Source organism: Arvicanthis niloticus, chromosome 12 (genome assembly GCF_011762505.2).
Source record: "Arvicanthis niloticus isolate mArvNil1 chromosome 12, mArvNil1.pat.X, whole genome shotgun sequence".
Taxonomy (NCBI): domain Eukaryota; kingdom Metazoa; phylum Chordata; class Mammalia; order Rodentia; family Muridae; genus Arvicanthis; species Arvicanthis niloticus.
The window spans coordinates 37,197,044-37,218,106 of NC_047669.1; the positions used below are offsets into that span (position 1 = coordinate 37,197,044).

The 21,063-nt window shown below is 39.0% G+C and overlaps 1 protein-coding gene across 5 annotated transcripts in view; it reads left to right on the top strand.

Annotated features, from left to right (window-relative positions):
- The window catches only part of Cblb (Cbl proto-oncogene B), a 165,380-nt gene that overhangs the window by 55,407 nt on the left and 88,910 nt on the right, over positions 1 to 21,063 (top strand). For all 5 annotated transcript variants that reach the window (XM_034515081.2, XM_034515083.2, XM_076943012.1 and 2 more), the window contains one exon: positions 17,893 to 18,039. In XM_034515081.2, the coding sequence (XP_034370972.1) occupies positions 17,893 to 18,039 (147 nt within the window). The remainder of the gene's footprint in view (positions 1 to 17,892; positions 18,040 to 21,063) is intronic.

Sequence of the window (21,063 nt, forward strand, 5' to 3'; positions counted from 1 at the left end):
AGTAGGCTTCAGGAATGAAAATGACTTTGGGTTAGGACAGGGAAGTAGGCTCTGATAGTTTGGTCATCCTGATAAGCCCTTAGAAACAGTGATCATAGGAGTGATCTGTTTATTGTCATGCTTGTTCTTTGACTATTTGCTTTTATTGTCTTGGTTGTTCCTTGACTACTTGCATCTACTGTATTACTAGTTCCTCAACCTAGAACTAACCTTAATACTTGAATGTAATTTAAAAGGCATAAAAGCTAAACAGGAGAAAGAGGGATGGGGCAGGGGGTTAATGGGGGTGATGGGGAAAGGGGATAACATCTGAAATATAAATAAATAAAATATTGAGTAAAAAAATTAAAAATGAAAGAAAGAAAATATTCCATAGTATTCAGCTAGTCACCACAAAACTGGATGAAAAACAGCACCACAATGAACCAGCTTTCTTTTTAGCTCTAGGTTGCAGGACTGTTGGGAAAGTGGCTCATAGGGAAGAGAGCTGGTAGGGACCTTGGGTCCCAGTGTGTGTTCCTGGGAATTAGTGAGGAAGACTCATGACATCTCCCTTTCCTTCCTTACTCAATGAAAGAGGATCTAACTCCCCTCTCTGTCTTTGCTGAGCCTTATGGGGTGTGTTCCTTACTGCTGAATGTCATTGGTTGCAGTTGGCTCACCTTTGATACTGTGCAGTATTCTATTACGTTCATAGTTTGTCTTTGCTATTGGGGCATTTCTTTTGGGTAGTGTTATAAATGTTCTTGTATTTGTTGTTGTTGTTTTGTTGCCTTTTTGGTGATCACGCACATATATTTCTGATGGATCTCTACACACACACACACACACACAAACACACACACACCTGAGAAAGATTGCTGGGCTGTGGGACATGTATGCATTCTTGTTTAATAGATATACATGATGCCTGCTTTTAACAATTTGAGCATGTAAAAATTGATCTGTGGTTTCTTAATAGGCTAGCCCACAAGAAAGTATTTTCCTTTGGCCAAGAGACAATGATAGAATAAGTGTGACTTCAGTGCACCTAGCAGGTGCTAGTTTTCTGCTGTTCAGGGACATGGCATTGACTGGGCACAGAATTTCCAAGTTTATCCTTATACTTCTATAATATGAAAATATAAGCAAATTATTTCTAAGGTTCCTTCTATCTACAGATTTGAAACTAAAAATGTCCTGACGGAAAATTACAAAAGAATCTGTTTGTAAATATCTGCAGTCTCTGAAGGAATACAACTTCCCAGCAAAGATATGTGGGTGTACGTTGTTTATGGATATTTGAGGTATTCAGTTAGCAAGTCTGACTTCTAGTAACAAGGTAATTAATATGGCACTCTCTTTAAAATAATGATTGTTCTACTAATATTGCTAGAGTTTTAAAATAATACTCAACATTGATCCAGAGGCAAAAAAAAAAAAAAAAAAAAAAAAAAGCAGTAAATTCAAATAGTTTGGCAACTTATAATTTAATCTCCCGAGAAGTGTGTGTTTTGTGTTAAATTGGCTAATGAGTTAGATGTGTGCTTTCTTACAAGTCTTATTCTCTGGTTCTGCATCCCTATCCCACTCTGACCTTTTCTGACTTTTAAGAGGTCGATTTCCAAGTTGAAAAGTCATGAGCTGCTGTTTCATAGGAAATAGCAACCAGTTGTTAGCAGGGCATACTTCATTTGGGTGTGATGAAACTGACTTTGACATTTTTCTTTCATCTCTTTCTCTAAACTTGTGGTTTGTACCTACCTAGATTTCATGGCTGTGGAAGTACACCAGAACTCTGCTGGACACTGAGACTTAACCCAGGGCTTGTCTGTGCACAGGATTGGCACTAGTGGATAGAGTGGGCATTGGAGGGTCTTCTGTGAGGTTAAATCTCTCTCCAGTAAAGGAAATCATTCTTTCCCTGCAGCCTCTACTCTTGTTCTTGCAGCAAGAAAGCATTCTGTAGTGACAAAGAGATTATAGGTCCCATGCTAACGTGTTTGATGGAGAAATAAATAGGACTCCTGTGTCACTGTCCCTTATTTTTGTTGTTGAGCATTTGAGAGTCCTGTAAATAAAACCATCTGGACCAGTGGTTTATAGGATACTTCATCAATTGCTTTGTATTTGTAGCGGTGCTTTCTACGTGGGCATATTGGCAGAGACTTAGTTAATTTTACCCTTGATTTATTGCTCTGAGCTAGCTCTGCCAAGAGTGTCTTCCTGCCTTCCACATTTTCTCTCTTAGTTGTAGAATGGACTGGCACCTCCCTTAGGATTTTAGAGCAGCTGGTTTCAAATTCTGCTACCCTCTTGCCTTCTTTTACTCTTGTGTGTCCCTCACTCCACAGGCTAAAGGCTTTCTCTTGATTTATTGTCTTCGGGACAAAGTAAGGTAGCAGAGCTAGATTGATGTTTGTTCAAAGACATTTATTGAAAGGGGTAAGCAGGGACTCCCTCTCCAATTTCCCTTTATTATTAAGTTACAAGGAGTATAACAGTGGGAACAGTCAAATCTGGGGAAGACAGTAGGTGTGCATTTACAGGTGACAGTCTTCATGTATCATTGGCACATGTTACTGGTTTTCCTTCTTTGGCAAAGCTAAGGTTAAGACCAGTCATCCTGGGTGGATCACTTGCTCGTAGGCATCTGAAATGTTAAGGAAAAGTAGTGGAGATTATTGGGAATTTGCTCCTTCCTCAGAATAGCTGCAGGTGAGCCACGGGAACTGCAGAGCAGGGGTGTATGCCTTCTACCCGTAGGAGGGAAGCTAGACACCTCCAGTCCTTACTCTGTCATCCCACAGTGGTATTCCATCAGAAGGTTCTGAATTATCAACCAGCAGAGACTTACAGGATTAAACTGGGGTGTGGTGATTTGGGGACCAGCCATCTGATGCTGGTATTTACAAAAGTAAAAAGTACAGACTGTCCCAGGACAAGACCTTCAAGTACTGTGGTGAGTATCTCTGGTGATTGAGCAAGAGGGGTGACAAATGAAAGTCCCATAAGCCTTGCCCTTGAAGTCCAAGTTGAAACTAACACTGTGGACCAACCCACAGGGTGTTACCGCCCACGGATGATGTGAGCGGGTTTCTAGCACTGGCATGCTGGCCGTGTCACCAAGGGGCTGTTAGCTGTGGAGTGGAGGATGACCAAATGAAATCTCTCACATATCTTTAGGGCCTTAGTCATAATGCCACTTTATATGCAGTCTTACAAGAAGAATGATAGAAAATGAAAGATTTGAATGAAAAATTTAAGCTCTATTGGCTTCCTGTTTAACCAGTGATTTTTCAGGTGTTGGACTTAAATGACACGAACCAACTTACTACATTCGTGCTCTGGTTTAGTAGCTTTGAGGTGAAGCCTCAGATTATGCATGTTTGTAGCTCTGAACTGCTGGTGATATTGCTGGCCTGGGAACCAACAGTTGGGCAGTATTGTCAGACATTTATTGAAGCAATATCCATAGTTCAGTGTTTAGCGTCCCTTCTTTCTACCTCTGTGGACAGTGCTTTCTAAATGGAGAAATGTTTCATTCTCCATGGTAAACGTTAGTTGTCTGTCTTACTGGATGAACACTGATCAAGCTCCACATTGGTGAGGAAAAATTAGATGCAACAAGCACACTGCATGTCCCTTCTGGTTGGAAACCAAGTGCTGGGTTGCACACTAGTGGATGCAGGCTCATGCAGCACTACACTTCCACGCAAGAAAATCAGCAGTCATCTAGAAATTGGAGTTTTGTGCTGTCTAGTGGCACAAGACCTATATCTAGGAGCCACAAAACTCTTAGTGAGAAACTACAATACTCAGCTCCAGTCTGTTTTTAAAGCACAAACTAGACCGTATCTTACAGAATTAGGCTGGGTGTGTACGTGAGATCTTGGCAGACATTCCCTGCCTGGAGCCTATTCAAGGGTGCGTTAGATGATGGCACAGTAACTGATGGGCTGCTCTTGTGTGTTTGGATTTGATTGTGTTCAGCCTAGTAGTCTATTTTCAGTCACAGAGGAAAGGATTTCTTCACCACACTAGATGTTTGTCTAGTGACTCATAACTGGAGCTGAGAGAATTACTGTGGTATCTGAAATGGAGACAGGTCTTTTCAGAAGTATATCCGGGTATTATCTCGGGCCCTTTCAGATAATACTCCTCCAGGGGCCGAGCATCTTCCAGGGCAGAACACCTGCTCCATGTGCCTCTCACTGTGTTACTCTCTCTGTTTTCATGTTTGCTTTCTTAGTCTGTTAACTATAGAGTGAGTTCTAGCAGGGACATGGAGCTTTGCTTTGTTTTTCTCCTCAATATCCATCTGTAATCTAAGCATGTAGAAAGCTTCTTCAACCAAGTTTGAGGGTGTACATAAAGATCCAAGGGTTCCTTGTCATTAAGGTCTCTACTGTGAAACATTGGGTGGACATCATTTCTGCCAGTCCCTACTCAGCCCCTGTCCATGTGCACCTCACTGCTGGAATCAAAGTAACAGTTGGAGATCATGCTCCAGCCTACTGTCAGGTGAGAAGATGGACAGGCCTGGGTGGAGAGATGACATCATTTCTGTAGTGTGGTCTTGCTGCTTCATCAGCCTTGTCCCTTCATGCCTGTCACTTCTGCCCCACGACCCGTTGTATGGCACCCCCATCTACTTCTGCATAGTTTCTCCTGCTAAACTGTCAGCTTTCATGTGTCATGTTCTTCCTCTATTCTGCCTTCTTAACCCTGTCAGAAAGGCTTTGGAGTGCAGCAGTCTCTCCTTGACCTCCTCAAGTCCAGAAGCACCTTACGAGCAGCCCAGTGAGTCAGAGTTGCGTGTTTTGGTCTCTCAGTAGTTATTAGACTGTAGACCAGTCAGCAGGGAGACCGCTAGCTTTCACCCTCTGTGGCTATGGTGTAGAGTAGAAACAGGTTACAGCAAGTTTTCAGCGAGTATTTATTGAGTGAATAACGGTATCTAAGGTGAGTGGCCTTCCACGTTCATAGATCACAATTTCTATGCATAGTACACCAGTCTGAATGTACAGACAACTGACGTTGTTGTAAGGCAAGCTTTTAGACAAGGAAGCAAAAGCCTGTGTTCAGATGAAGGATATGAAAATATATTATTATTATTATTATTATTATTATTATTATTATTATTATTATTATTATCTTTAATCTTTCCTCATAGTCCAGTTGCTATCTCTCTCTGTTCCACCCTCCAACAAAGCTCCTCATCTCATTCCTCCTCCTCCGTCTCCAAGAGGATGTCCCCACAAGCCCCCACACCCCACCAGGCCTCCCCACTCCCTGGGTCCCTAAGTCTCTCAAGGGTTAGGTACGTCTTTCCTCGCTGATGCCAGACCAAGCAGTCCTCTGCTGTATATGTGTCGGGGGAATTTCACCAGCTAGTGTATGCTGCCTGGTTGGTGGCTCAGTATCTGAGAGATCTCAGGCTTCTGGGTTAGTTGAGACTGCTGGTCTTCCCATGTGGTAGTCTTCCTCCTCAACCTCTTCTAGCCATTCCTAAATTCAACCACAGGGGTCCCTGGCTTCAGACCATTGGCTGGGTACAAGTGCCCGCCTCTGGCTCAGTCAGCTACTTGTTGGGCCTCTCAGAGGGCAGCATGCTAAGGCTTTCATCTGTAAGCACACCACAGCATCAGTTATAGTGTCAGGCCCTGGAGCCTACCCCTGAGATAGGTCCATATTTGGGCCGGTCACTGGACCTCCTTCTCCCCCAGTCTCTTCTCCTTTTTTGTCCCTGCTATTCTCCCGGACAGGAACAACCCTGGGTTAGAGTTCCTGAATTTGAGATGGCAACCCCATCCCTACATTTGGTTCCCTATCTTTCTGTTGGAAGTGGACCTCACAAGTTTCTTCTTCCCACTGTTGGGGAGGTAGGAGGTGAGGTGACCCTCTAGAATGTATCAGAGACCTGGGAGGTGAGAGAATCTCAAGACTCAAAGGGAGGGACATAGGATATGAAAATATTAATTAGTGCCGTGTTCAGCCCTTACCTCTGTGTATTACTTGGAACTTCACCCCTCTCCTTTAGTATTGAAATCTATAAGAAATAGTTAAGTATGTCATACCTACCCAAGATATATATATATATACACACATACATACATACATTTGGTATACAGTCTTTTCATCTTTCTAAGGTTTAATTGAAAGATTAATTTTTTTTTAAATACGCTGATTATCTTGTTTCTGTTAAATTTTAAATGACTATCTACAGGGCAGAGGTAGTGATTGCTTTTGCTACTTTGAATATGAATTAAATCCAGCAAGTCTCGCCATGGCAAGCCATCTTCTTGAGTAGTCATCTCACTAAAATCATCTCCACGGGATAGACAGGAGCCATGGTCTGTTTAGGAGTATTGGTAACCGTCTTTTAGAAATTGCTGCTGTATAGTTTGGGCACAGTTGAGATCTAAAAGAAGTGTTCTTTGAAAAGTATGTCGTTAATGTTGGTAAGCCAGGGATTATTAACAATGCTTTCCGTTTAGACTGAGACCCCTTTAGACTGAGTGAATACACCTAGACAAGCCAACATCTAGGCTGATTTCTTATCTAGACTTATGTCAAATATGGTTATGTTGATTTATTGTCAGGGGACACAGATTTAAATGACAGCTCAATTAATGGACTGCTGTAAAATCTGGAAACGTTCCATGTCCCTGCTTCCCTTTTAGTCAATGTCAGGAGCTTCTCTGCCTTTGCTTGAGTACTTGAGACTTGGAGAAATAAGTCTATTGTTTGTCAGTGTAAGTCAGTGAACTAGCTTAGCCACATTTTCACTGGTGCTTACGTATGCTTTGCAAGTGAAAAGGTAAATGGTAAAAAGTTGCTGACATAAGGAAAAACAAAACATACATACATACGTACATGCATACATACATACGTGCATGTACATACGTGGATCCATGCTATTTGTAGCTTTAGATATCCATAGGGAATCCTGGGGCTATGTTCCTCTGCAAATAGGGAAGATCTTCTTTAGTCCTTGTAAATTAGTTCTGTTCAGCATAAGCTGACTATGAGTAACTGAAATTCACAACCCTGAATACTGAAAATCTGAAGATTTATGCATGATGACATTATGGTACCCATGGGAAATTCCCCACTATGTAAATTATTTAGAGTGGTATGTAAGATTATCTGTAAGTTATATGCAATATAGACCTGGGCCTTATTCCCAAGATGTCTCACTATGTACAATCAATTTCTTTAATCCCTCCACCTCCCCCCCCCCACTTACAAATTGACAATATTTCTTGTCTGAAGCATCATGAGCAAGAGATGCAATAGAACTAGTGAACCTCTAAGACTTACTCTGTATCATTTTCCTAATCCAGTCATAGTACACTGTTTAGCAAACCATTCGACTGGGAAGTTATGCATAACATGCAGTGCTGCTTTGTGCTGGGGGCTGATGGAAGCAATTCTCTACACGCTTGCTTTGCCTTCCTACCAGCAACGCCCAGGAGCACATGCAAAGAGACAGGTAAAACCTGTGTCTCGTAAGATCCTCTCTCACCCATATCACCTCTAAGCCTGAAGGGTGCCAAAGCAGAACCAGCCAGAAAGTGCTCTATATAGAAAAGAAGGGAAATGAATGCACCCCATGATGAAAAGAATGACAGAATAATCTTTGGCCATCTCTAACTTCTGCTGATCTTCTAAGCTAAGTCCTGTTACAATGTGTATGTACAAGACGCAAAAACCATGGCTTACAGAGGATAAGACAGTGCCCTGAACCATACAGATACTAAGTGGTTTAGGCTTAATGCTAGCTGTGGCTTTGATGCCCCACATAGAGGTTTTAATGACTGTGGTGTACTGACTCTGCTGACAGATCAGATTACCTGCATCTTTCCTTATATTCCACAGCCAATACCTGAGGGTAGCTTTATTGACTTGAGGAATTTACCCATTTCATTCAGACTGGATGACATTTTTGTGTAGCTATCATGTGCTCCCTCTGCTGGATCAAGAGAGTGTTCTCTCCAGATCTGACTATTTCTTAATTGTTGGGAAAGGTCAGAGGTAAAATTCTGACATTGCCCTGCCCTGCCCTCATTACTTATATTAGTCTATATCCTCACTAAGACCAAATAGATCCTTTGAAACTTTTTGTTCCCAGTGGGCATACTCTGTTTTGCTGCAGTCTACAGTTCTCAAATGGTTTCAATATGCTAGTGTTTACTATTCATTAACATGAAACACAGATTTTTAAATTGACCCCCTTTTTCTGTTGTCCTGTGGTTTTTGTTGTTTTGAGAGCAGACATTATTCATGGATGTTCTTTTTGTTGAAAAAGGAAAAACAAAAGAAATGTCAGAGATGACTACATTTGTAGAGAACAAAGTTAAAACTTAAGGCCTCCAGATGAGCTAATGACAGGTTTTGTGTTGACAGTAACTTCAGTTTTCTGCGTTTGATTCCTGGCATTGTGGTTTCAGGGCAATCTGTCTTTAATCCAGATATGCTGGGGAGAGGGGAGCCTGTAAGTTGAAAATATGGTGCAGCAATATACTTTCCCTTTAGCACGGTTTGTAAAGTGCACTCCCAAGGGTGCTTGTACCATAGGGGTTCTTCAGGGCAGATGTGTCCAGGTACCTCCTGATCACAACGAAATGTTAACCATCTCACCGTGTGTTGCAGAGCCTTTGAATATGTTCTACAACTGCCTTATCTCACCAATGTTTTAGATGAAAGACGTTTCACAGAAGACCCATCTTTAGAATCTACAGTTACCAGCACTGTGCTTTCCCCATTATATGCTGGTATTCCTCTAAATGGCTGTGTTCTTTGAGTCATTGATTCCACATGTTCAAGGGCTGGTCATACTACTCAGTGCAGGAGAAGTTACCCCTGTGAGGCCCCCATAGTGAGAAACGTGTCTGTTATATTCATAACATCTGCAACCTTTTTTTCTTTGTTCAGAGGAGCAAATTCTCCTAATTCTCCTAAGAATTAGCGGATCATTGTACGTGTTTTTCTCAGTATCCTTGCCCTTTTATTTTTCTCCTGGAAGAGGAATAACTGACCAGAATAGTCTCACAGAATTTCTGTGTGACAATTTCTCTTGAAACTGTTTTCATTCATATCTTACCTCTTGTAAATAGAAGAAAAGTATGGTCAGGAGTGTCATCTGATCTCAAGTAGCTGTATCTTTATTGTTAATGTAGGCTGAAAAGCTTTGTGATGTACTAATTTTCCAAACTTTGCAAAGATTAGAGTCTTTCTCAAAAGTTTCCAAGAGTATATTGGATAACTTTTGAGAGCCTTTTATGAAAGTGAGAGATAAAGTTATCAAAGAGACTTAAAAGCCTATTCTTTCTTAAACCATTTTTAGATATGGGCTTAAGTGTTTCTCCATGATATTTTGTGCTTTTTATTTTAAGAGTATGAATGTAAGAACCCTTCTTTGGAAAAGGTGTGAGATTTGTGAAAACTTTAGAGGGGAGAGATGAATGCAGCCCTTTGCAGGAATTCCTCTATCAGTGTTCCTCTGGGTAGTTTATGGCAAGTGTAGCAAAAAAGCTCTGTGATGTGTAAGCCAAAGCAGGTTTTGCCAGTGGGGCCCTACAGATGTTGGTTGGAGCCTGTGCTGGGTCTTCTACAAGCACATTTGGCCCTTGCCTCCAAAATAAATAAATAAATAAACAAAATAAAATAAAATAAAAATAAATAGATAAATAAAAAATTTTAAAAAGCCATATAATGGCTTTTCAATGAAGTTTTTGTTCCTTGTTGAAAATAAGACAATTTAAAGAATGTAAAGAAGTAGAAAACCCATCTTTAGTGAATCTGCTTCTCAGAGATTTCTGCTGTCAGTATTGTCTTGTGTCCTACATACTCACTCTTTATGAATTATCTATCATGGATGAGGAATTACTGGTATAGTTTTTGTTTTAAATTTGGCTTTTATCATCTCATTTTTCTTTCTTCCTTTGTCTCCCAGTGTGATGTGAAACACATACTGGGTTATGCTTACCATGACTAGACGTGGGGGTGGTATGGTGAATTAGTACCATTTTGGCTGTCATGCAAAGGGCAGCCGCGGTTGATACTTGGGGAATGGCATGAATCTCATGTCTTTCCATTCATCAGTGTTACAGAGTCAGCAATGGAGGTGAGCTGGGTCTTTCCACTTCTGCATGTCATTCGTCTTCCCCTTGATCTATTCCAAGGGAACAATGTGGAGATGAGACAGCAGGATATCTAAGTTAAAAACTTCCCAATTTCCAAATGGGAAGAAGATTCTGTGGAACAGTTACTGTGATGGGGAACTTGGTGCTTCCCCAGAAGCAGTACAGATGTGTTTCCATTGCTTCTCTTCCTGCAGACTCTACATGAGAGTGGCAGCTCTGGTTTCCATCGGCTTGGTGACAATTCTGTTTTGCCATTCATGAAGATAAAAGTCATAATGAGAAACCATAAAATAATCTCTGACAAAGCAGTTTAACGTTTTTCTGATTTAGAGTCTAGGATTAAACACTAAATTATTTTAATTTTAGTAAAGCAATTTTTGGTAATTTTGAAAATAATGTTTATCGAGGTTTGAAAGTGTTATTTATAAAATTTATTGTTGTGTGTCTGTCTCTTTGTGTTTCTCTCTCTGTGTATGTATTTTTTTGGCACTGTTTTGGGTGGTAGCAAGTCTTTTTTATAATGTTAAAATATTTTAATGATCTTTTTATAGTCAAATGTTATATCACCAACAAAAACTTATATGGTAAATAGTATTCTGCAAAATGCTTATAATATGACCTTCATTATCCTTCAGGGTAAACCATTTAGGGGCAGATAAAATGGAACACTTTACAGTCAGTTGATCACAGTGATTAGGGAAAACATGATTCAAGCGTATTTTGATATAAAACGGCTGCAGACAAGTCAGCAGAAAGAGGCCAGGGGAGATGGTGACTGAGGGAATGCACAGGGACTTGGTGGATGGCTTGGGACAAACTCAAGAAACACGGTGAAAGAAATAAGGGAGGGCAGTGGCCCTTGGGTCAGTAGATGTTCTTGAAAATACTGAAAAATTATAGAGTATATTTAATTGAGTAAAAACAAAATGAAAACCATCATTGAAAGAGCCCAAATACTTAAAAAATAAATAAATAAAACTGGAAGGCTTATGAATGTTCCAAGTAAAAGGAAACTAAGATTTTTTTCTGCTGTGTTTATGATAAGGCTTTGTCATGTGATGAAGGAACCTATGCATTACTTTTTATGTTTTTAAAATTAAAGAAGCAATAAAACATGGGCATCATACAGATAGCTACTACACTGTAGGGCTGACTTTTGCCTTATGTTTTTAATCGTAGGTTATTGTGGGTTCTAAGTAACAGAGAGGATCTAGTTTCTTACAGTGTTCATTTCATTTTTATTTTTTACATGTATGCGAGTGTGCACATGTATGTCCTGTGTGTAGAGGTTAGTGAATAGTCTGCAGGAGTTGATCCTCTTCTGCCATATGGAGTAGGGGATTAAACTCAGGCTGTCAGGCTTGGCCTCTTGCAAGCATCTTGCCTGCTGAGCCGTCACTTGTCCATGCTTACTATTCTGTTTTCAACTGCTATTCTTCTGAAGTCTAGTTTGTTTTCGTTTTTGATGCAACTCTCCAGCACCTTACCTCAGGTCATGCACCTGTACTTGACTTTCTATTATTTCTTTCTCTTAAGAAAAAGAACCAATAATTCATGTTTTGAACATTTCTGTCTGAATCTCATCGTGGTCTCAACTTTCCACTTAGCTTATAGACCTTTTTTTATACTTTATCTCTTATCTGAAGTGAATGAAAGAAATGTGTTCTCTTTGTTTTTCCTGCAATAATTAATAGACTGGTCTACATTTTAAAGATTTACTACAACTGGACTCTGACAAAGATAAGGTTTCATCAAAAGATGGCTAATACTTAAGAAAAGAAGGGTTATTTATGTTACTGGGGTAAGGCTTTAAAGCCTTTAAACCAGATAAAAGTGGGAGTCATCATATAATGCTTTTGTAGATTTTCATGGAAAATTTTCCACATAAAACCATTAATAGGAATCAACAAACATACATTGACAATCCTGCTTTGGCATTACTGTGAAGTTAATGTGGCCAGCATTAAAGAAACATTTAGGAGCTTTATGGGTTATGTAAGATAAGATTTATTACAGTCTTTCTCTTTGTGGACACTGCTGGTGTAATCCTAGAACTTTTCAAAGCCTATGAGAACAGCTCTGTTCAACCTGGAGCCAGCACACCCAGCCTAATCCTCATCCCTCCTCGAGCCATTGATACCAGGCAGAGATCTGCACCACTCTGGGAATCCTCAGTCCTCTCCCATGGGGCTCTGGGTCTCTCTCCCTTCATTTCCCCTGTATTTTCTTCATCTTTGGAGATCACCAACCCCTTTTAAGTATAGTGAACTGGCCTCTTTGGGTCCTCATTCCTTAGACCAAAGCTGGATGTGATAGACACTCACAATGATCTGTAGGGCAAATGACTGGGGGTTTGTCGATTGTTCCTGAGTATGGAGTGAGTACTGCAGTCTTCCTAAGGTGTGCACAGTACTTTATGGCTGTTGGTTGCATAGATGAAATCTATATTAGAAAGGGAAAAAAAGCTACCCACCTCAGTGATTGTAATATCTTTATTGATCATACCTTCGGATTACTCCTATTAGACTCCTATCAGCTCCATACCTCACTTACTACAGAATCTCAATGGAGCAGTCATTTTAGGTAACATTCCAGAATGAGGAAACCGATTCCAAAAGGCTTAGGAACTTAAGACTTAGAAGCACAGCCAGGATATGGACCCAGTAATAACAGACTACATAGCTAAACTTTAATGTAGGATATTTAAATGACTACCCCACATATATTTGAATGTCTTGTAGAAACTCTTCTAAGGATATTAGACGTGAACATAGCATAATTTCATATTTGAGTATTAAGTATGCGATGGTAAAATGCCCATTTGTAACTCCTTGTGATTGACCCATCTGTTTTTCTTATGTGCAGAATCTTTATTTTTATCGGCTTTGCCCAAATGGAAACTTGTGTATAGCACATGCAAGAAGAAGATGTTGTAGAGATAAAAGAATGCCCTCTATGCATCTCTGCTCTGGACTACAGATTTGAGCTTGGCTTTTGTTCTAGCAGTCTTTGGGGTTGACTTGATATTTAATTTCTTTTTATAGTTTAAAATCAACCTTCCTATTTAGTTTGTTAATATTTTAATTAGCTCACAAAACAATGAGATTTATCATAGCATTTTTCTATTTATCACTATACTTTGTTTTTATTCCTACTCTCTTCTGTATCCTCTTCCCCCTATTCTTGATGGTCATCTTTCTCTCCCCAAGTTAACCATCATCCCACAGTTTCCAGGAAGGTAGCTGATATAGATATGTTGAAAAGGGTCTCTTTTCCAGTCTGTTTCTGAACCGCCTCCTGACTTGTCTGTGGTTTTAAGTAAATAACTGCTCTTTTGCTTCTTTCTTCTGATGCTTCACTTGCATATTGAACTTTTAAGATAAATCTTCTTTGTTAGGCCTCTTAGAGGTCTTGACAGGTCTTAGTATTTGGACAGAGGGAGGGAGTGATAATCGGTTTTATTTGAGACTGTCAGGCCTCTTCCTAATAATAGACTGTTTTCAGATGGGAGAAATGAAAGGCAAGGCTTACATCAGCCAAGTCTCCTCGCTCTCCCCTAGGAATGAGAATGCCCCAGGTCAACAACAATCTGGAGCACTGGAAGCCTGTCTTACTAAGTCACAAACACAATAGAAGTGGCCTTTTAAGTGCCTCTGTTTAGGTATGTCATGTGATTCTTTGGTTTATTGTTAGATTGTTTCACTTTGTAAAGAGCTAGAAGCGCATGCTCTAGCTTTCAAATATGAAAAATGAATTATTAATAGTTTTGGGTAAAATACTTTCTACCTAAAGCAGCACATTCTCATGAAGTTTGGACTTGACTAGTGAAATAGATTTTAATGTTTTTGATTAATTAGGTATTTCTGCCCGTTTCTTTCTGCCTTAATTTGTGACAGCTATTTCTCCAATGGAGGAAATCAGCATCATGCACTCTCATTAGATTATGTGTGTTGTGCATCTCTCATATTTAGTGGATGTCACCAATGAAAATTTGATGTTTCTAATTCATTTTTCAACATTAACTCACTAAGACATAATGGCCATAATTAAAGTGGATCAGTAAGCTGTCATGAATTATTGTAAAGTTCTCTTTGTGTCTTTTTGTGCCACAGTTCACTAAAAGTAGCCTTGCATATCCCTGTATCAAGCTATTTATTCTCCGTCCTTTATGATGTTGGCTAGAACAACCTAAACTACTTAGACTTACCGTATATAACCAGTGAAGCGCCTTCAGTTTAAATCATTTATTCATTCTAGTTTAGCCACATTCCGCAACCTTGCTGAGATTCAAAGAAATGATTCATACCATTGAAAAAGGATACAGGGTTATAGGCTGACCCTAGGACAGAAGAGTGTCCTGCAGCATCCATGATGGCCTTGACATTATGGATGCATTGGATACATTTTATTACGAAACAAGAACCTTGGCTTTATTTTTACTCTCTCCTTTCTCTTTTCTCCTCCTTCCTTCCCTTTCTTTCTCCGGCACTGTGACATCTTTAGTAGTTCTAGTCAGTATTGACATCTCCTTTCTGATTGGCTGGTGTTCAAATTAACTTTACTCTGAAATATTCTTTAATGAACAAAGTTCCCCACAAATCAAATGAAAAATGTCTCAGTTTCTGACGGTTAATGGAAGATAAATAATAATGATGTCGTTTTCTTATAAAAGAAAGTGTTAACAATGTAAAATTTCTTGTAAATGGACTTTGAATTGTATTTGTAAGATTGTTGAGTCTTTGAACAGAATTCTTTTTTTTAATTGTGATTTGACAGGAGAGTTTTAGTGATACAAACTAGTAATTAGTAACGATGAAAGCCCTTGTTAATCAGTCATCATTTCTGATCATGTGGTGGAGAATCAAAGGGCTTTAGGAAGAGCTGTCTCACTGTGGAATGACTGTATGAGAGGAACAAGTACCTCAGCTGTAGAGAACGTGTTCAGTGATGCTTTCTGTCTTCCTTTGTACTTAAATGGCTAGAAATAATGTAATTTTGTATTTTATTTTGAAGGTTGAGTGTTGCTAAAAGCGGTGTGTCTGGAATACAGAGTTTGATAGAGACATAAAGCATGTACTGCATAGAAAAATAGAGAAATATCAGTCTGTATATTGTGACACTAAATTTATATAATAAAAGATATCATATTTCACTATCTTAATATGAATTATAACCTTCATAGATCAATGTCTTTGGCAATGATGTTCCAAAAATTTATATATATATTTGGGGTGTGTACTTGGATGTGTATTTAAATATAATATGCCAGGATTCTAGATTTTGGCCTATATGAAAATTAAAATAACATGTTACTGATGACTTAAAATGCAGCAATATGAGTTGGAGTTCCTTTTAAGAATACAGGATATGGATATATATATATATATATATATATATATTTATATTTATATATATTCAGGATAATGTTATCTCAGGCCATGCAAAGCAACCTGATAAAATTATAGTAATCCATTTGAAGGTAAAAGAACTGTACACACAAAGAAAGAGCCAGTGGTTATTTATATATGTATTAGTGACTTTTAGAGCCTCTAGATTATGAGTTTAAAAACTCTTCTTATTTCTGTTTTAAAGTTGAATGTCTAAGTCGTCAGTGGACAAGCTAAATCACTCCATCCTCCTTCATCTCCTGTGGCTCAGATATCCAAGATTAGTAGTAATCACTGACTTTATGCTTCAGACTTATACATAGCAAGAAAAAAAGAGAAACATTTGGGTATGATTAGAGAACAAAGACAGAAGGGGATTGAGGCAAGCATTTTAGAAAATAAGGAACAGTTGGTTTATCTTAATTACAACCATATTCATTTTTTTCTTTCTTATGTGTCAACTGGAAGTTTGTTCGAAAAGTAAGCCTCTCACCTGATAATGGAACTTAATTCATTGCAGGTTTTCTAAGGTGACTGTGTTTTCTCTAAGCACGGATCCTGAAGGTTTTTTTTTACAGTTGAGGGGGCACATACTTACAGTTTATGGAGCAGAACAGTTTGCTTTTCATCTCCTAGGATGCATGTCTTAAGACCTGCTGTCATTTTAATCTGGATGGGACAGCCAGGTCAGTCTTAAAGATTCAACTCAGTAGCAGGTTCGTGCTTGGATCAGGTTTTACTGAGCATCAGCCAGATGTATTTCAGAAAATGAAGATTTATTTGTGTACACTGATAGTAAATCTGCAGATTGTTAACTTCTGACTTCTTAGAAATGAAATTTTGTAGGTGACCTATGTTATGAGACTATTTGATTTTTACCTTGAATTTAAAGATAACCTGACAACACAATTTATACTTGATTATTTTCTCTTTACTTCTACTCTCCCGTTTCTTGAGTATCTTGTTTTTCCCCCCTCTGTTCATCTTACATATCTTTAAACATGTTTTAGGAAGACTAGTACCTTCGGTCTTTAATCACAGGTACATATTACATCATCTCTTTTAAGCATTTTTTTCCCTACTGTCATTAAGTATAGATACAGGAGAAAAAAAAAAATGGTCAAAGCATCATGATTTTTAGTGGGAAAGACATTGCTGAAATAGAAAGTTTTATATATAGCAAATTAAATTGAATTAAATTAAATTAAATCTATATCTTCTGTGCAGTTTCTTAAGGCAGTTGCCCCTACCCTGGTCCCCAACACACATATGCACACAAAATTGTTTAGGCTTCAAAACAGAATAAATGTGTGTTTGTGTGTGTGTGTGGGTGAGTTCTGGTTGGTGATTGTGAATTAAAAATAGGTAAAGTCCACTCAAAATTGAAACTTAGATTAAGTTTGTTTAACATTTTGTGTTTTAGTTGATTCTTCATTATCTAGCACTGGAAGTTCAGGCCTTTCAACATAGTAGGAGCTATTACTGGGGATAGTGTGATTTTTGCCCTGTGAAGTCTACATCCCCAGAAGCATGGGGATTAGAATGTGGATGCCTGCTGTTGCTTCCTTTTTTAGGCATCTGTCACCCTCTTTTCACTTTGTCCCTTTGAGACAGTTCATTGAATTCATTTAGGCTCTTCTTCCCATATAGGAGTGCGCCTAATGAGAGGCACGTGTTAGAATGTCCCAGGAACGTTTGGAAAGGCTTGTTTCCAAAACCCATCGTTCAGGCAGTTTGTTTGAAGATAGAAGAGACCAGTGAACTTGGAAAGGCCTTGTCTCACTGATTGGCTCTCTCTTCATGTCAAGTCTAAACTAAATGTCTTCTCATTCTATTTCCTGTCACGTCTTCTTTCCCTCTGCTGTGCTCCAGTGACCCAAAGTGAAAAGCTTTGCTTCTAATACTTTCTGGACCCTTTCTTCTCCTCCCCAGCCTCTTCTTTCCACTTCGGGACATTTGTGTGCCATGCAATCACATGACTTCCTCAAGTCTCTTCTTTTGTCAAATTTTCCTTTACTTTAACAGATAGAAGTAGCACTCTGTCTTAGCACTTATATTTGACTATGCTTTCCATGGGTTTATCTTTCTCATTAAACAGTGAGCTTAATGAATAAAATTGTATGATTTTCCTTGCTCTCGTTTCTGTTAAATAAGTACATGGATAAAGGAGAAAATAAAAAGCTGTTAAGAATGTAAGTGGACAGTGAACATTATTTTAGATGGAGTCTCAAGTTGACATTCACCCAGTTTTAGGCTCACGACTGTCTACTAAGACTCAACTTTGTATATGCCGAATTTTTTTTTAAATATAGATTCTCATTAAAGGTTCCATGCATATATTTACCTACCTTCCTCTTTTCTCTTTTACTTATCAGACGGAATCTCACAAAACTGTCCCTTATCTTCAGTCACATGCTGGCAGAAATCAAGGCAATCTTTCCCAATGGCCAATTCCAGGGAGATAACTTCCGGATCACCAAAGCAGATGCTGCTGAATTCTGGAGGAAGTTTTTTGGAGACAAGTAAGTAGAAATTGCTTTCATAGTCTGTTCCTATCTTTCTACAGTCACCTAGTTGAGTATATAGCGAAAGTACTTGGTATTTTTTTATAGGACTTATTTTTTGGTTTTATATTTGTTGTTTGTTTGTTTGATGATAAGGATTAGCCAGGACATTTGTGCTACTTAAGTGTTTTACCACTGAGCTAGGCCCCCAAACCTTGGAAAGTGTTTAGAGTAATTGCTCCTGGTATAGTCAACAAAAACTATTTGTTAATAACAGAACATGTAAATTTTGTTGTTAGAGAACATGTCAGATTAGACAGAATTTATATTCTGAGAGAATTTATTGAGTCATTTAGCTCCAAGAAGCAGAGACACATAAAATAATTGGTGCATATAATTTCTTATCACTTAATACTCATCTAGGTTGTATATAAAAATGAAAGGCATATGGAAATATTTACTTTAATAATCATAAATAAGACTGTGGAGGTAATTCAGGGGAAAAAGCTTGCTGTGCTAGCTGGGAGCCAGAGCTTGATTTCCTAGTATCCACAGAACTGTTGCTGGGCATGGCAGCCTATTGTAACACCAGCATGCTGCAGGTGTAAATGAGAGTCCTGAAGCAAGCTGTCAAGCTAGACTAACTGAGGTGGTGAGTTTAGGGTGCTGTGAAAGACCCTACCTCACATATAAGGTGGAGGGAGAGCAATTGGGAAAGACACACTCTCTACCTCAGCCTTCCTCATGTATGAAGACACACATGCATCAACAGGTACCAAAGGGACTCCTCAGAGGAGGAGCATGTTGAGTTTAGAGAACTTAAAGACGAAACAAAACAAAGCTGAGGTGCAAGGACCCACTAGTTCACTCAGCTACACCTCATGTGTAATGTGGCACAAAACTCCATTATGTTTAAACAGAGGCTACGCTGCCAGTGTCATCCGGAAGCTGCCAAGTGCAGACTAGGTAAAGATGTTTCTAATAAACACTTCTTACTCAGATACAAATGTCCATGAGCAGGTTATGTGTTGGGGAATGATTGTCTGAATTCATCGCAATCTATTTAACGTTTGGAAAACTTTGTGCAACACACCCGGGATGTCAGCAAAGGAGGCAGATGCGTCTTCAGTGACGTCATACGGTTCCCTTTATATAGAGTGTCTTTGGATGCTCTTTACTGTAGAGCACGCTGCCTTGTAGGGAGGAAGACCCGTCGCTTCTACACTAAGAAAATTGGCTAGATGTCTCTGTCACATAAATTGTGAATGTAGACATGTAAACCAAGGGGGGAAATACCATTTTATTCCAGTAGTGTGAACATTCTGGGTTCTAGAAACCCAGCTATTCGTAACATTTCTATATCCATTTAAAATGAGGGATTAATGGTTTCATCCTCACCTGAACTACAGAAGTGGAGAGTATACTCATGAAATATGTATGAGTCTGCACCGGAGGAACGCCACCCTCTGCACCTCCTGTGTTAACACTGAGAACCCAGAGCATACATGGTGACTTTCAAAATCACATTTCTCTTACAGCTTCTGAAAATGTATAGAACAGGTTGCTCACGGAAAGTCAAATTTGACTGCTTTGTTATGAAGTGCTTTGTTGGCAGGTTCCTGAGACGTGACAGTGTTGCTCAATTGTTTTTTAGTTATATTTACTTTGTTAACACCTCAGAGCACAGTGAATTATGAATTTTAGACACTTTGGGTTTTCTCTGCTTACCTACAGACACCAAGGGCCTGCTATTGTGTAGAACTGATACATCAGGAAATCACTTAACCTACAGGCCAAGTGTACTCCCTACCCCCTCAGCTCTCCCACCGCCTGCTGAGTCTACAGACTTAGGAAGGCTGTATATTGCCTGTAACATTTTTACTTTTAGGATGAACATTCAATTCCAGGCCACTTCCAGAACCTATACGGAAATGTAACTAGAGTTATAAAATGAGCAGCACCTTTGTGAGTTGATTGGAGAAACCTTCATTGTTGGTTTTTCTGTAGTTCCCTATGGTTGTTGAATTCATAAACGATGCATGACTAGTGTAACCTCCCATGGGTTGAATTTTCTCTTCATCATGCTCCAAATTGTTTATATTTACTTGATTCTCATTGTAAAGAATTCCTGTTGCTCATCCCCTATAATGATGATAAGTGAAAATGATTTCATTTAATTTACCAGTGACTTTAAACTTCAGAAAAGTGTTGTTTTTCAAAAAACAGACCCATAGGAGGTTGTCTCTACAAACAGTCATATTATAATTTTATAAATTGGTTTTTGTTTTTTTGCTTAAAGACTGTTATTGTGTTATTTACTTCCCTGAAGGGATAGTCATTTCTAACAAAACACTTAGAATGAATTAAAATAGAAAACAAACCATTGTTCATAAGATGTTATGATACTCATAAATATAATTTCAGGTCAGCTCTTATGAAAGCAGGGAATAGAAAACCAGCTTTCAAACTCTACTCTCGTTCTCTGCCTGGGGCTCAGCATGGCAGCCATTAGCTCCATTGGCTGAGAGACTTGGGAACACAAAACGCTCATGACAGAGGGAATAGAAAGTCCTGCTTGTGCCAAATTGTTAGGGAACCCCATTTAGTATGTCAAAAGTTTAGCCTTACCTTTACTTCTTAGTATTCTATCCACCAGAAGATAATAGAAGTGTGTAGTAAAATAACATTATTGAAGAAATCTGTCAAAATAAATTTTGCAAATCTTCATATTCTGGAATATTGTTTGTAATTCAGAAAATAAAATACTGTTAATCCAGAAACATTTTCAGTCTGGCACATTTCCTAACTCACACATGTATATGATTGCCTAAGAGAGAAGAGGGAGAAGGAAGTCAGGTGAGAGGAGATGGGAGTGAATCCAGGGGAGGGCTGAAGAGGACAGTATGGGAGGGGTAGGAAGAAGAACATAGGGGCTAAAACGCCCACACTCTGGAGTGCTTTTACTAAGTAGGACCAGGAGCAACTGGGATTTCATAGATGCTGTTCAAGCAAATTGTTATTCAAAGAGAACCAATGGGCTAT